This window comes from Crocuta crocuta, unplaced genomic scaffold (assembly GCF_008692635.1).
Source record: "Crocuta crocuta isolate KB4526 unplaced genomic scaffold, BGI_CrCroc_1.0 scaffold4, whole genome shotgun sequence".
NCBI lineage: Eukaryota > Metazoa > Chordata > Mammalia > Carnivora > Hyaenidae > Crocuta > Crocuta crocuta.
Genome location: NW_027529996.1, coordinates 269,062 through 284,939, shown reverse-complemented (window position 1 = coordinate 284,939; position 15,878 = coordinate 269,062). Strand labels below are relative to the sequence as shown.

General features: G+C 41.2%; 1 protein-coding gene across 1 annotated transcript in view; it reads left to right on the top strand.

Moving 5' to 3' along the window:
• Positions 1-470: 470 nt before the first annotated feature.
• GHR (growth hormone receptor) overlaps positions 471-15,878 on the top strand; it is a 141,373-nt gene continuing 125,965 nt past the window's right edge. Inside the window, exon 1 of the mRNA XM_077763423.1 lies at positions 471-561. Within this exon, the coding sequence (XP_077619549.1) occupies positions 471-561 (91 nt within the window). The remainder of the gene's footprint in view (positions 562-15,878) is intronic.

The window sequence follows — 15,878 nt, the reverse complement described above, 5'->3', positions numbered from 1 at the left end:
ATTCACTGGGAAACACTGGAGGAGTTTTACTATTATAAGTGGTTTGTGGTGTTTTTCCTCTTATGGCCTGTCCAGCTCAAGGCCCTATGCTTGGTGATACTGCTGACAAGTTTTTCTATTTCCAGATCAAATTAATGTGAAAACACACTGGTCCTATTATGGAAGCAGTTTGGGGAGGGGGCGGTCCTTTGTTGTAAGGTGTTTCTAGGGCTGTTGGCCAGGATGGGAAGCTCTCTAGTGTCCGCGTTATTTCCTGAGGCAAGCACCCATGGGAAATAGAATTTGTTACAAACCTACTGTTTGCCCTCATGAAAAGTATAATAATATGCAACTCTGGGGCAATGAAAGACTTACTAAGATTCCTTCTGGAACTGACATGCATGTCAACTCATTCATAGTTTAGCCAGTTTTTAAACAGTATGTAATGATAATGGTCTGCTTTGAGTTGACTTTACCTTGCTCGTTTTTGTATGATTGCAGGTCCTACAGGTATGGATCTCTGGCAGCTGCTGTTGACCTTGGCAGTGGCAAGCTCAAGTAGTGCTTTTTCTGGGAGTGAAGGTGAGTTCTACTTTCCCATTCCCACCCCCGGTATTTTGAAGTAACACTGAACTTTGTTAAATATAAGTTCTTTGGATGCTTTTAGTAGAAGAGGTTAAGTTGTAAGTAACAGCAAATAGGAAACTGGTCTTAGCTTTAAAATCGTAAACTGGGAAAACTTTTCTGTGGATGTTTTAGGAGGAATACAGTTTTGGCATCTGATGTTTTCACATCAAACCATGCTGAGGGCATTTATATTGAAGGCAAGCCAAGTCTCTTGGTCCTGGGAGAGATATTGAAATTGCACTGGAGGGTTGGTTATTAACCTACTGATCACTCTGCTCATCCATGACTAAGGATATCATCACCTATTTCCAGAGCTCAGAATTAAGGTCTCTGGATCATATTCCCTGAGAGCAGAAATTGCAGGTTTCAAATAAATTTCACCTCTCACACTCTGGGTGGTTACCATTTGGCAAAGTTTGAAGGAGGACACAACTGAAAAGAGTTGAATAGTGTACTCAGAACTCATGATTTCCTTGGCCATCGCTATAAGTCTTCTTCCTTTTTTACACCCTCTTCCTAGTGAAGTCTCAGTACATTCAAATGTATGTCTCATAGCAGAAATAACTGGAGCGAAAAAGAATAATGAAAGGGAATGAGAAGAAGGATGTTTCTGTCCAGAAAGTAAACTCTGCTTATAAAGGGATAGGAGACTTTTTAAAAGATTGTCTTGAGTGCGTGATTGTTTTTTTCTTGCTTGGGCATCAGCATAAGAAATAAACTGTCTATTTCTCCTGTGCTATTACACTGCATTCAGTTGTTGCTTTAGGAGTAGCTGACTCCCCTACTCACTGGGCAACTCATGCTGGAAAACACAGTTTAACAACAGAGGTAGTGCCTTCAGATGTCCTCCCTGACCTTTGAGCCAAAAATAAATCCGTAGTAGTGAGCTGCTGAGGGCCACCAGAGTAAAAAACAAACAAACAAAACAAAAAACAACAACAACAAAAAACCAAGAAGGGTAAAATATGTTATTTTATCTTTTAAAGCAATTTTCAAATATTTATAGAAAAGAAGTCATAATTGTTTGAAATATTTTTGGGTCTCTCTGGTGTTACAATGTCAACATTCTGCAAGTCAAACATGGAGAGAATTGCAGGCTCCATGTCAGCAGCTTTTCCCATGGCTGGTTTTAGACCCTGGTTCTGAGCCAAAGAATTACAGCTGAGATCCTCTGCTGTTCCAAAGTCATGGTAGTTTAATCTCTACTTTCTTCATTAAGGTGGCTTTCACTCCACTGGGCAAGGCTTGAGGAATTAAAAAAAAAAAAACAAAAAACCTGTGAAATGAAAAGTATGGCAAAGGAAATCTTTAAAGAAAATTAAAAATGTAGCCCCAGCTGAAAGACTAGAGCTCAAGTTACATGTTAGACCTAGAGAGGCGACGAAGAGCATCTATTTCAGCTGCTTTGACATTTTAGCTTTGACATAAACCTTTCACTTCCTAAGAAGAGTGGAAAAAACACTGCCATTAGCTGGTTTTATGTTTGCTTATTGTTTTGCTTTTTGGTAGTTTTTTATTGGCTCTGTTTGTGTGGGGGCAATAGAGATAAGAACATTCATTGGCTTTATAGTAAACAAATCATGTAGCCTACCAGTACTTACACATAATAAGTAATTTAGCGAAGGAAATAATTTCTTTTTCTTTTTTTTTTTTTTTTTTAATTTACTGGGCTAACCAAAAATCTTTTGGAATATGGGGCTACTTCAAAGTTCTACCTTAAAATGGCCCAGGGATTGTTGTGGATGAGTATGATGTTTACATAAGAAGGTGTAGATGAACACGTTTGAACATGAGCATGCACGCACATGAGTGTGTTTACCAGTTCTGGCTGTCTATCTGATGAGTTCTGCCAGAGTGGTCACGTGACATGACATGGCTTGAATCTCAGATGACATTCAGGGGCCATGTGGCCCTTCTTCTGCCAGGTCCAGATTGTAGCCAAATTATTTTTATGTTCTCCCCCATTATATAAGGCAGACTAAAAATACAGGTAAGAATTTTTTAAAAAGGGGAAAAAAACCCCTGCCACCACTGCAGTTTTACCATGAAATCATTCATTTGAGTTCCGTTTGGCCAGGGAAAGATGTGATACAGCTGGGGAAGGGATGCGGCAAGTGTTACTTGGAGAAAAGTTGCCCAGGAGCTGGTAAAAGATGACACATCTGTGTGCCTAGGGAAGGTTGGCACTTGAAGCCTGGAGCAAGGTTTTTCTTGCTTGGGCAGATGAGCAGTTAGAAATATACCGGCCCTGAGAGGATTTTTCATTAAGTCTAATTGCCCTATGGGAAATTTAATGAGAGCTAAACACGGAACAGTGCACCATTGTATTAGCTCCGATGTTGTAATAGGTGTCCTCTCTTTGTCTTTTATCCTTAACATTAGTCTCTACATCTGCTCCTCATGACCAGTTACACACACTCAGGGAGAATTTCTTACTCCAAAATCAGGAATGACTAGAAGTGCCTTATTTTCAGAGGGGTTTCACACGTTAAACTGTCAACTGGCTGCATCAAAACTGTTGCTCCTGGGATGATGATTTTTAATGAGAAATGTACATAAAGATTTTGAAATATTCTTCAAAGGATTGCCTGTTATAAATTAGGTCACATCTCTGCTATGTCAGTCAGTCTACAACTGAGCATCCTTTTTGACCTCAGCAGCCAAACATGGGAGCATATTAGCCGCTGCCCTGAAGGATTTCAGTCTAGTAGGGACATTAGGAACTGCTAGAAATTAATGAGAAACAGTGTAGCTTTAAGGTCTAAATTGTGCAATGAATACATATGGTCAAGATGCTCTGAAAAAGAGTCAGTCAAGGTGGACTGGAATAGTTACTTCAAGTTCAATGCACAGATATTTTTTTTTAGAGCTTTCTGTTTTCAAAGATTCAACTTAGGGCTACAGGGAATATAGTGATTCTTCTGTCAAGGAAGTTATCATGAGTTAAGAGATCAGGAATCTGCACAAAGAATTGCCATGTGAGACAATGTCTATTAACAACTGAAATAGTGGCCCGAACTACACTCCTTAGGAGGAGCCAAGTGTAGAGGGTCACCTCCTGCTGTAGTGAATTAGAACTTCATGAAGGAGGTCAGTGTTATTCAGCAGGAACTAGAATACTCGTTTAATTTTTTAAAAGACTGAGAAGAGCAGGAGGTGACTCTAGGAACAGTTGATGTGATAGAGGAACAACCTAAACAGAAGTGCACAGGTGTAGGTAGAAGGTGTACGTGGAGAACGTCTTGCTCAGCTGCTGAGTTTATCCTATGTGCAGGTACTGTACTAGGTGACGAGTGGTTCTATTTTACACAGGTAGTGTTCAACAGCTAGTTTCTGAGCACTTACTTTGCAGAGAGCATATGATTCATTTGGCCAGAGTGTGCTATACATGAGCACTATATTTGTAATTATTCACTTTGGAAGTAAACCTAGGTCAATAGATTGGAGTTAAATTATAGAAGCTTAGCAATAGCAAAAGCTTTGTGGAAAAGGCAGGTCTTTCTGGGCCTTGAGGAATGAAGATGGTATATGGAGAGAAAGGGAAGAGATGGAAGTGTAAGACATATCCTGCTAGTCATAGTTCTTCTCAAAGCTGTAGGCCATGCAGAAGTCCTAATGATGGAACATTATTTGTGTATATGTGTGTATAATATGTATAAATTGCCTATATAATATTTATGTATAATGTATATTATATATGTATGTGTGTGTGGATATCTATCTATCCATCCATTCTTCCATCCATCCATCCATCCATCCATCTATATGTATACCCACACACACACAGCATGGCTTCCAGGCAAAGCACATAATTAGTATTTTATCACTTTAAAGATTAAAACATGCTACATCATTCTATATCAGTCAAGGTAAGACATGTGCTCTACGAGTGAGATGCTACATCCTAAAGGAATCAGGATTCTCAAAATAATATTCTCTGCATGTCTTTGAACATTTTTTATAAACTTATACAACTGACACAGCCCTTATATAGGAAAAAAGACACCTCTGTTCTCATTGCTAACAAAAGAAATAATGACCCAGTGGAAGGAACATTGCTTTTTTTTTTTAATGTTTTCTTTTTTTTTAATGAGCCTTACCCCCCTAACAGTGAGGTCCCACGGGACCTGTAAGATATATGTCAATCAAGTATTAGAGTCATGGTTAGAGTTGGTAACCAGTAAATGGTGCGCCTATTAAATGATTTCAAGAGGGAGCGCTTTTGGGCTTTCCATCCATACTGAAAGTGAAGAAAACCACCACAGAACTCTAGATTGCTGCTGTCTTTACTGTCACCAAGAGGCAAGAAGAAACCTTCAGTCTGCTCTCATGCTAAGGCCTGCGTCCACGTATATCAGCAACCCCGTGTCACCTGATCCTCATGGTCTCACAAACCACTTCGACACGGAAGCTCAGCAGGGCGTAGCGGGCCAGGCTGAGGAGCTCCTGGCTTTGACAATTTTTTTTTTTTTAATAGTTTATTGTCAAATTAGTTTCCACATAACACTCAGTGCTCATCCCCACAAGTGCCCTCCTCCATGCCCATCCCCCCCTCCCCCCACATCCATCAGTCCTCAGTTTTTGTCAGCATTCAAGAGTCTCTCATGGTTTTGACAATTTAAGTGGTGCAGGAGTGGGAGATGTGAGCACAGACCTCTGCAGATGATGACACAAAACAGTCTTTCATCAAGTTTTAATCGAGCACTTTTATGGACCCAAGGATGAACTTTAAATTTCTGTTCCTGCCTTTAAAGAGCTCATGGTTTACAGAAGAGAAAGCAAGTAAACATTATTTCATTGTGATCCTCTTAGGTTACTAAAGAGTTTTAAGCAAGGTAATGACACTGCTAGGTTTTCACTTTAGAAATAGTACTGGTAGTAGGATGGAAGTGAATTTGAGAGAGATGGATGTAGAGGAAGATGCCTCTAATAGGTCAGGAGAGAGATGATATAAATGTGACAGTTGTGGTAAAAAAAAAAAAAATGGATCATAGAGATTTTGAGGAGACAGAATCGCTGGTACTTAGAATCCAATTACATGTGGATTTTTGACTTCAGGAACTGGCAGAGCTTTCTTACTCCATCCATCATATTTTTAGGGAAGGTTATCAGCATCAGCAATGACTCACTGTTAATACAGGGAAGTCTGAGAATGCGGCTCGGACTGTTAGCAGTGAAGTGGTAGGAGGTGCTCTGTAGGGGAGGAGACATACTGACACTGATAAGGCAGAACAGCGAAGCTTCCTTTCTTCTGTACCATTTTCCAGAACTCTTGCCTGTGCCCAGCTTGAGCCACACAGCTAGCTTCCTGCCTCTGCCACATGGCTCAGGCTACCGTGCACTGAGGATCTGCCGTGGAACGAAGACCCGGCTCTCTCCCCATGTAGTCTCCAGACATTCATGACTATATCCTGAGACTTGGACATACCTCCAGATATTGTATCATCAGTAGAGTATGTACCTACCTCATGGAGCGCAATGAAATATACGCAGGATAAGTTGACAGCAGCAAAGCCTTGTGCTGGGCAGAATCTGGGAGGTCGGTGAGGCTTACACATAGCTAAGTGACTCACCCCTACAAAGCAACTGGCAGTGTGAGTGATTAGGTTTGAGCCTCAGCTAATTAGTAAATGAAAGGACTGGGACCACCCAAGAATAATCTGAACCTCGAACATTCAATTCACGCATGCTAATGATGGACTATACTTCTACTCTTCCACCTCAGACCCCAACTCTCTCCGGATGAGCCAGTCCTGGTATGCAAAGTGTGTCCCCGCCACCTTGGTTCAGTAGTCTAAATTGGGGCTGCTGTTACGGGGTAGACAGGAACTAGGTTAACATAATGGATTTGATAATGTGGCCAGGGCCTCTACTCATGGACACACTGGGCTTCCTGCCTCTGGTTGGAGGCTAACCCACGTTTGGCTGCGCCAAACTGGGCTTTTCTGCCACACTGGGCTTTTCTGCCTCTGGTGCAGAAAGCTCGGGCCAGCTCAGACCAGCTCGGACCAGCCCACAGCCTCTGCTTGAGATCGTCCTCCACCACATGGGATCTAGTATCCTTCGACCACCCAGCACCTTTTCCCTAGAAAACCCTCTTGGGAAGAACCTGTTGTTGGTGGTTTCCTCCTCACTGTGATTTAAGTCAGTGAGTTATTTCCCCAGAGTTAATTCAGTTTAAACCTTAACTTTAATCTCTATATGGTAAAGAATGTTAGGTATTTCAGAGCCATCAGCAAAGGCATCTTTTAAGGCCTCACCCCTGCTCCTTACAACTGCCAGCTTATCCATGGCCTATGCTTCTAACTTGTCATCAGGCAGTCCCCAGCAGCCATGACCCTCATCTTTCACAAGCAGCAGGCATCACCTTCCTGTTTTGGCTTTTCCAGCACTTGTATGGGTGTTGAAGTAATGCTGTCAACAGTATCATTCTCAAACCCAAAGAGAAGCTTCCTCATGACCTGTCGTTAGCAGCGTAAAGGCAGTAATGATGTGTAACGTAAACACACTTTGAAATGTGATGCAATTGACCATACAAAGTGACGATTCTGTGGTGCCCTGGCTGGTGGTCACTGTACAGACTGCAAGGGCCAGGGGCCTGGAGCTCTTCTTCAGCCTCAGCTGCAAATCAGTTTTCTCTGGTTCATATTTCTCAAATCTGTTCAAATGAATCCACAGTATTTCACCAGATACATCTATCAGGAGTCTCTGCTTCTGTTTATACAACAACTTACTGATTGGCCTTAAGCCTTAACCTTAACTCATTACAGTGTCTTCATTACATTTTCTTGGCAGGTTTGCAGGTACTAGATCATGGTGGATCATGTCCTAACCATGAAGGAAATGTTTTAGGATGTCGTTAATAGAATCTCTCACCAAAAGGCTGGACAAGGGGATAGGAAGAGGAAGTAGGATCAGGGCATAGGAGAAGTAACATTTGTTGTGCGTCCATCTTCTAAATGACGTTATAATGATATCTATGTTTTAAGTTATGTGACAAAGGCTGGATTGGTCTTGAAATAGGCAACGTAATTGTTTTCAAATAAATGATTGACAAAATGACCACCGTGTACCTTGTGTAATAAAGTGTTATGGATTTAAAACTCCCCTCACCAAACCTTAAAATCTATGAAGGATATTTTGCTCATCCCTCGATTGCCTCCTTCTAGTATTCTGATACATGTAGTAGATCTTCATTTATTTCTTGAGTGAATGAATGAACCAGAATGTAAATTCTGACCTTGGACTTTTCCAGTCATAGCCCACAATTGTCACTAGTGCTCTGTTATCTCGTTTTAACCAGACTGAATTAGGATCCCCTTCCAGTGGGAAAGGTCTGGAAATAGCTGTGCAGCTATAGAAGCTAGAACCAGTGTCTTCTAAGAAGCCCTAAGTATCTGTGTGCCCTACTCTAAGCTCTGATTTGTGGGCTTCCTCTGTGGATGGAATGATCTCATTTTTCTGCTATATACTTCAGATGCCATCAAGGTCAGAAATCTGCCCTACATACCAATACCTAAGAGCCTGATGCCCTCCCTAGTCTTGTCAACCTTTTTTCAGGTGACTGAACTCTGTACCCCATGCACCAGCCACTGCCTACCATCCCGCGTTGAAAGAACCAGTCACCCAGCACCAACCCCCACAGACAGACACCACGTTTATCTGTGCCTCACCTACCTGATTAAATCATCTCAAATATTGACAGACAGGGAGAGGTATAATGAGGTCTGCAGATCCCAAATCCAAGTTTTCTCTGCCCCTTTGGACATTGAACTTTAGATTACGAAAACTCTGATTAGTGATTATATGGATAGCTAGGTCAATTTTCCCAGTTCCTTTCCTTAAATATCAGGTCTTTCCAACTTTCTAGTGAGAACGCATCTTAAAGTATGACATTCTCAAAATTAAAATTCAAAGTTATACTGCTTAAATCCGTAGTTTCTTAATCTCTGAATATGAAAAAAACTCGTATTTTCTGTATTCTGTAATCTTTTTGTAAAACTTTGCAAATTTGTGGAATGAGAAATAATGTTTAGAGCATTTGTCTTCTGGCTAGCCATGTGCTATGTGTAAGAATAAACACTTTCACATCATCGGAGATTGATTGGTGATGTTGACCACTCTATATTTTGGAGAGCCTTGGTCTCCCCCAAAACAAGAGGTCTTCTTTTTTAGTTAATTTTTTTAACTTTTTTAAAATATAATTTATTGTCAAGTTAGCTAACACACAGTGTACACAGTGTGCTCTTGGTTTTGGGGGTAGATTCACATGATTCATCGCTTACATACAACACCCAGTGCTCATCCCAACAAGTGCTCTCCTCAATGTCCATCACCCATTTTCCCCTCTCCTCCATGCCCCCCACATCAACTCTGTTCTCTGTATTTAAGAGCCTCATATGGTTTGCCTCCCTCTCTGTTTGAAACTGTTTTTTCCCTTCCCTTCCTCCATAGTCTTCTGTTAAGTTTCTCAGGTTTCACATGTGAGTAAAAAAATATGATATCTGTCTTTCTCTGACTAACTTATTTCATTCTGCATAATACCCTCCAGTTCCATCCACATTGCCGCAAATGGCATGATTTCATTCTTTCTCATTGCCAAGTAGTATTCCATTATATATATAAACCACATCTTCTTTATCCATTCGTCAGTTCATGGACATTTAGGCTCTTTCCATGATTTGGCTATTGTTGAAAGTGCTACTATATAAATTGTGTTACATGTGCCCCAATGAATCAGCACTCCTGTATCCTTTGGATAAATTCCTAGTAGTGCTATTGCAGGGTCATAGGGTAGCTCTATTTTTAATTTTTTGAGGAAACTCCACACTGTTTTCCAGAGTGGCCGCACCAGTTTGCATTCCCACCATCAGTGCAAGAGGGTTCCCGTTTCTCTACATCGTCGCCAACATCTAATAAGAGGCCATTTGTAAAGGAAAGAACCATTTTGTTGCTGCTTAACATTTACAACATGCCCTCCCTTCTCATCTACTTAGCCTTAGCCTTTGACCCAGCTGCTTCCTTGGTTGGATCAAGAGGCACCATGCTTTTCTGAACAATAGCTGGTGACAGTGTGCTGACAGCAGGGGAATAGGGAAATGGGCAGGAGTCCATCAGAGAGCCCTGCTCCACATCAGGTGGTTTGGCCAGAGCTAGCAAGGAGTAGAATGCAGGGAAGTCCCCAATGGGCCATGCTCTGACAGGCCTGGCTGGTGTATGACTGTGCCCAGCTGCCCGTGTGAGCCATGCCAGCACCATATTCTCTGGATGTTTGCTCTGAACTTCATAAGCATGGTTGACTAACATTCTCACCCTTCGCAGCTATCATTAAGCCTGACTTCCTGGAAAGCTCTGATCGAGGAATAGAAGAGCTGGATTCATTTCTGTGCCTACCTTGGCTATATCTGTATGTCAAACTCATGTTTACTATAGCCATTATGGGTGTGAAAGGCAGAAGTGTAGCTACTCTCCATTTGCCCTGTCTTGTCTTATTTCCATGGATGGATGCTAAAACCCTGTATTCCTAGGCCTAAAAGCCTTACCTTCATGAAAAATAAGAATATTAAGTACTTTCATTAACATGAGATGTATCTAAAATAGAATTCTTCCCTGTGGAATTTAGGGGGTGATTTTTCCAACATGTTGGTTGGGAGTGAATTGCTATGAACCCAAAATCAGAGCCTCTGATATAGGGAGAGTCAACTGATGCCTTAAACCAGAAGGTAGAAGGAGAAGACTGAGGGGTGCCTGGGTGGCTTAGTCGGTTAAGCGTCTGACTTTCGCTTAGGTCATGATCTCGCGGTTCGTGGGTTCGAGCCCCGCGTCGGGCCCTGTGCTGACTGCCAGCTCAGAGCCTGGAGCCTGTTTCAGTCTGTGACTCCCTCTCTCTCTGACCCTCCCCTGCTGTCTCTCTCTCTCTCCTAGAAATAAATAAAACATTTAAAAAAAAAAAAAAAGAAAAGAAGGAGAAGACTGAAATTCCAGGCTGTAATGAGAGACTGGCTGCCACTGAGCCCACAGTGGCATTCAGTAGATACTGCATAGACCACTGGTTGATTCCTGCAGTTAGTTGACAGGAGCCCAGTTTGACTTGCATTTGATCTGGTTATGCAAGATGTCCCTCTGCGGCTGTGGTCCTGCCCTTGGCTATCACTTCCTTGGGGCAGCAGCCATCAGCCAGAGGCTTACACTGTTAGAGGTTGAGAGAGCCTGTGGAGAAACTTCCCAAGAAGAGAAGAGGCTGGTCATGTGGCCTTGGCTGGTACTCAGAGAACGTACAGAGGTGCCTGGGGGAAAAGATCAGCAAGCAAATCTCTGTACCAATCGTATCAGATTCCTGTTTCTTTCTTGTCTCATTGTGAGGAGAAGCAGTCTAAGGTAGGGATTTCAGAGTATTGATCTTGAACTTCGTCAGAATTGAGTTTGAAATGCATTTCTGCCATTTATGAGTCACATAATTTTTTTTTAAGACTGAGTCCTCAGGGTCACCTGGTGGCTCAGTCAGTTAAGCATCCAACTCTGGATTTCAGCTCAGATCGTGGTCTCATGGTTTGTGAGACAGAGCCCCTCATCACGCTCTGCACTGACAGCATGGAGCCTGCTTGGGATTGTCTCTCTCTCACGCGCTTGCACACTCTCTCTCTCTCTCTCTCTCTCTCTCTCTCAAAAAAAAAAAAGAAAAAGAAAAAGATTAAAAAAAAAAAAAAGATCCAGTAGATCAAGTTCCCCAGAAGCCAGGTGTTGAGACAAAGATTTAAATAAAAGTGAATTGTTAGAAAATGTTCCAGGGAGAAGCTGACAGGGGAGTAGGGAAATTTAAAAGTTTAAAGTTTAAAAAACAACCAAGGGTGCAATATCAAGTACTATGAGGTGAGTGTTTAAGGTGGTATCTGGTACAGTCCCCTCCAGATGCAGTGTTTCAAGTTGTCCAGAGCAGCCCTCACTTGGTGGCTAAAGGCTGACCCTGGAGGATGTAAGTTCCTAGACACTATCAGCTCTTCAGCTGCAGATCATGATGGCTCCAGCAGCCTGAGGGCCTCAAAGACACAGGTACTGGGTGTCAGGAGTGAGAGCACACAGGGAATCTGACTGCACAAGAATAGTTAAGGGAGGGGCATCTGGGTGGCTGAGTCAGTTAAGCATCTGGCTCCTGGTTTCAGCTCAGGCCATGATCTCATGGTTTGTGGGATGGAGCCCCGCATAGGTTCTGCACTGAGCATGGAGCCTGCTTGGAATTCTCTCTCTGTCTCTCTCTCTGTCTCTGTCTCTCTCTCTGCCCCTTCCCCATGCATGGGCTTTCTCTCTCAAAATAAATGAATAAACATTTTTAATGGTATTTTTTTAATGGTTAAGGGATCTACATCATCAGTGGACTGAGAGCATCTGCTACAAAGCCTTAGGTAGGCTTCTGAGCCTCAGTATTTCCAGCTGTTAAAAAGAAGGAAAATAACTTGTTTAAAATCATTGGGGAAGTAATACAGGCAGACCACCTGTTGAGATTCCATAAGAAAAACAGATTCAATAAGGTAACTATTATTGGCTTTGAAGTGAGTGATTGCAAACCCTGAGGCTTAAATAAACATACAAATGACACAGATATGTACAGAATTTGATTTATAACAATATATGCCTAAAAGAAGCGTTTAAGTTGCACAAGGAAGTTTTGAGAGCTAAAGTTAATTGTAATAATGCCTTCAGAAAACTGCCAATAAGAGCATTCTAATATTTAAGGTGTTTTCAACAATAGAACTGACATTGGGGCGCCTGGGTGGCTTAGTCGGTTAAGCGTCCGACTTTCACTTAGGTCATGATCTCGCGGTTCGTGGGTTCGAGCCCCGCGTCGGGCTCTGTGCTGACTGCCAGCTCAGAGCCTGGAGCCTGTTTCAAAATCTGTGACTTCCTCTCTCTCTGACACTCCCCTGTTCATGCTGTCCCTCTCTCTTTCTCTCTCCTAGAAATAAATTTAAAAAAAATTTATAAAAAAAACAATAGAACTGACATTATAGCATAAGCTTTTACTAAATGAGACCCTCTTCTATGTTTACAGTTTTATAATGAATGTTCAGAGGGTAAGTTTGATAAAAACCTTAGTGCTCTAGTTCTTGTATTTTTAATTAAATTAAATCTGACCAAGTCAGCAAATAGATCTGTCATGAGTTGAATCTGATGTTGGTAGTCATACTGGGCAAGTCCATTCAGTTCATTGAGGGCTTATTGAGCACCTGCTGTGTGGCAGACACAAGGTCAAAAGGAATGAGGCCAAGTCCCCAGGTTAGTCACTTAGGTGAATTATGGATGTGGAGAGACAGAATTAAAACAAATTTATCGCAATGCTTATATAGAAGCATGTTAGTGGCTTCAGTGTTAAGTCCCTTATACTTATTACCTCGGTTAATCTTCACAGCAGTGCTAAGAAAAAGTTCCCATATTACCCTCAGGGAAGAACACCAAGAATAATTTCATAACTAGTTTACAAAGCTAATGAGGGCAAAAGTGAGAGTCCAAGCCAGAGTGCAGCTACACTGCCTCTCATGTCCTGGGATTCTCTTGGTGACTAACTAACTGTAATACCTCTGTAGGAATCTCATCTGATTCCTGCCAGTTGCTGGTTTACCTGCTCAGCCTATAAAAGAACCATAATTAGATTATTTCAAAAAGACAGGAGGTGATTCCAAGAGCTACTTCAGTAATTCCTTTAGATTTGTGTTCATTACATTTAACGTAGCACTTAGACTTTCACTGTTGAACCTCATTATTACTGATATGATATGATACCTCTAATATAAATTATAAGTATAAATTATCAGATATATATACATATCTGATATACATATATTTATATATATATATAAATCTTCTGATGAAGTATGGGTAATTTTCTTAAAACAAATGGGCATCTCCTGAGACTAAATCAGTACAAAGTTTATGGGGGCAGGAACTACCTCTTCCCCTTTAGAAGACACCTCCATGGAAAGTACCTCCTGGGTCACTGAATGACTCTCTCCTGCTGTCCAGCCCTGTTATCCACAAGGCTCTCCTCCCATTGTTGTAGGGAGGTACAAGGACTCTTATGAAATCAATTCTGGGTTTTCTCTTCTGTATCATTCATGGGTATTCACATATTTTTTATGAATCCAGAAGGTGCAAAGTAAAAGAATGCTGTCTCCTCTCTCTACTAACATGTCTATAGAGTTATGCTACACATAACAGATACTATATTCTTTTGCCTGCATCTAAATATTTACTTCCTTGCCCAAAATTTTACCTTTCATAGGATTAATATGCCCTATTTTGCACATAGGACTTATGTCAGGTGAGCAATGTTCTCATGCCATTTTTTTTTTCCTGTTAGGATTTGTCCATATAAGTCAGTGGAAATGAAACCAAGCTTATAAGAACGGAAGTTCACTGGAATTTCTTTTTGTGTTGCTGTTTAGGAGAAAGGGGCAAGTTGTCAGAAAAGAAAATTGTGTCAAGAAACTATTTGAAACAAATTGGGGATGTCTTCTTGGCCATTAGGGATCCCCTCTAGTAGTGTGATAAGAAAAAAAAAAAGTTAACAATCAGCAACCGTGGTTATGAATCAAGTTCCATCAGTAATCAGCCCTGTGGTTATATGCAAAACCTCTTAATTTCTCTAAATTCAGTTGCTTGTCTATTAATAGAGCTATCAGAGAAAAAAATATCTAATCTGTCCCTTTCAACTCAAAAATTATTTTTTCTATAATTTCTTAGATATGGATGTGGTACTCTGGAATGGATTCCCTCCTACCAAGCCCTATCTGAAGTCCTTTGTGATAGACCTTCTTCTTCTGGACTTCTTTTTTTCCTTAAAATAAATGTCCTAGAGTGCAGACAAGGAAGGCAGGCTAATCAAATCTGCAGATGATGCAAAGCTAAGTAAAGATAGCTAATGTGCGACAGGACATAGGATTCAGAGCATCTTGACAACTTGCAGTCGAGGGCCAAAACTACCAAGGTAAACTTTGATGAGGATAAATGTAAAGTATTTTGTCTAGGTTTAAAAAAATTAATTTCACAAATGAAAGAAGTGAGATTCACAACAAGTCATTTGTGAAAGACTTGGTTATTGAGTTCATTGCAAGTATGGTGTAACTCACCCATTAGGATGTGGCTACCGAGGAGCTGATTTAATTAGAAATGGAGAGTCCAGAACAAGAAAGGCACCAGTCTGGACTCTGCACTGGAAGGAACTAGTGCTGTTTAGTATGAGGGTAATGAAGGGGCCATGGTAAGATATTTGTTTTTAAAATGTATCATCTTGAGGAGGGCCATAACCAATTCTGTTTATATAGTGTGGTAAAATATTATACCATAAAAATAGACTTTGGGAATCAAACATATGCATGTACGAATTTCAGCTCAACCTGTCTCAACTCCGTCATCTAAGTAAGTAATCTTCTGAGCACTTCCATTTCTCATCTTAAAACATAAAGATAATAATCCTTGCTCATAAAATTATCCATGAGAATTAAGTGAGATAGCATGTCAAGTAGGTGGCATAGTTACTTGGATGAGTTTAGGTTTTCCATAAAGGCTAATCTCCTCTTACTTTCAAAAGGAGAACAGGGGCACCTAGGTGGCTATGTTGGCTAAATGTCTGACTCTTGGCTTCAGCTCAGGTCATGATCTCTGGTTTGTGGGTTTGAGCCCTGCATCGGTCTTTATGCTGACAATGTGGAGCCTGCTTGGGATTCTCTTTCCTCTCTCTGCCTCTCTCCCACTCATGTTCTATAAACAAACAAACTTAAAAAAAAAAAAAAAAAGGAAAACAGGGGCCATCAGGTTGATGTTCAAGAAAGTACTCCATGCCAGAGCATATGGGTGGCTCAGTCAGTTAAGTGTCTTACTTTGGCTCAGGTCATGATCTCACAGTTCCTGAGTTCGAACCCTGCATTGGGCTCCCTGCTGTCAGCACAGAACCTGAATCGGATCCCCTGTCTGCCTCTCTCTCAAAAATAAACATTCAAATAAAAGGTACTCCAAGCCAATTATAATTATCCCAAATTAGGATGAATTAATAGGTCAGAGAGGGCTGGGGTTAAGGTGTGGGAGTGTGGAGCTAACTTGCCAAGGAACTCTGGTGCCCTATTCTTGTTCAAACACAGCTTCATATAATAACATTTTGATTTTACACAGTGGGTTTCTAGGTATGATTTCATGTGAGTCATTAAAAAGAGACAGAAAATCTGAGTAATGTGATGTTTAAGAGTCCTCTGTTCTCCCTGATCTATGCCCTTCTGCATTGCTGG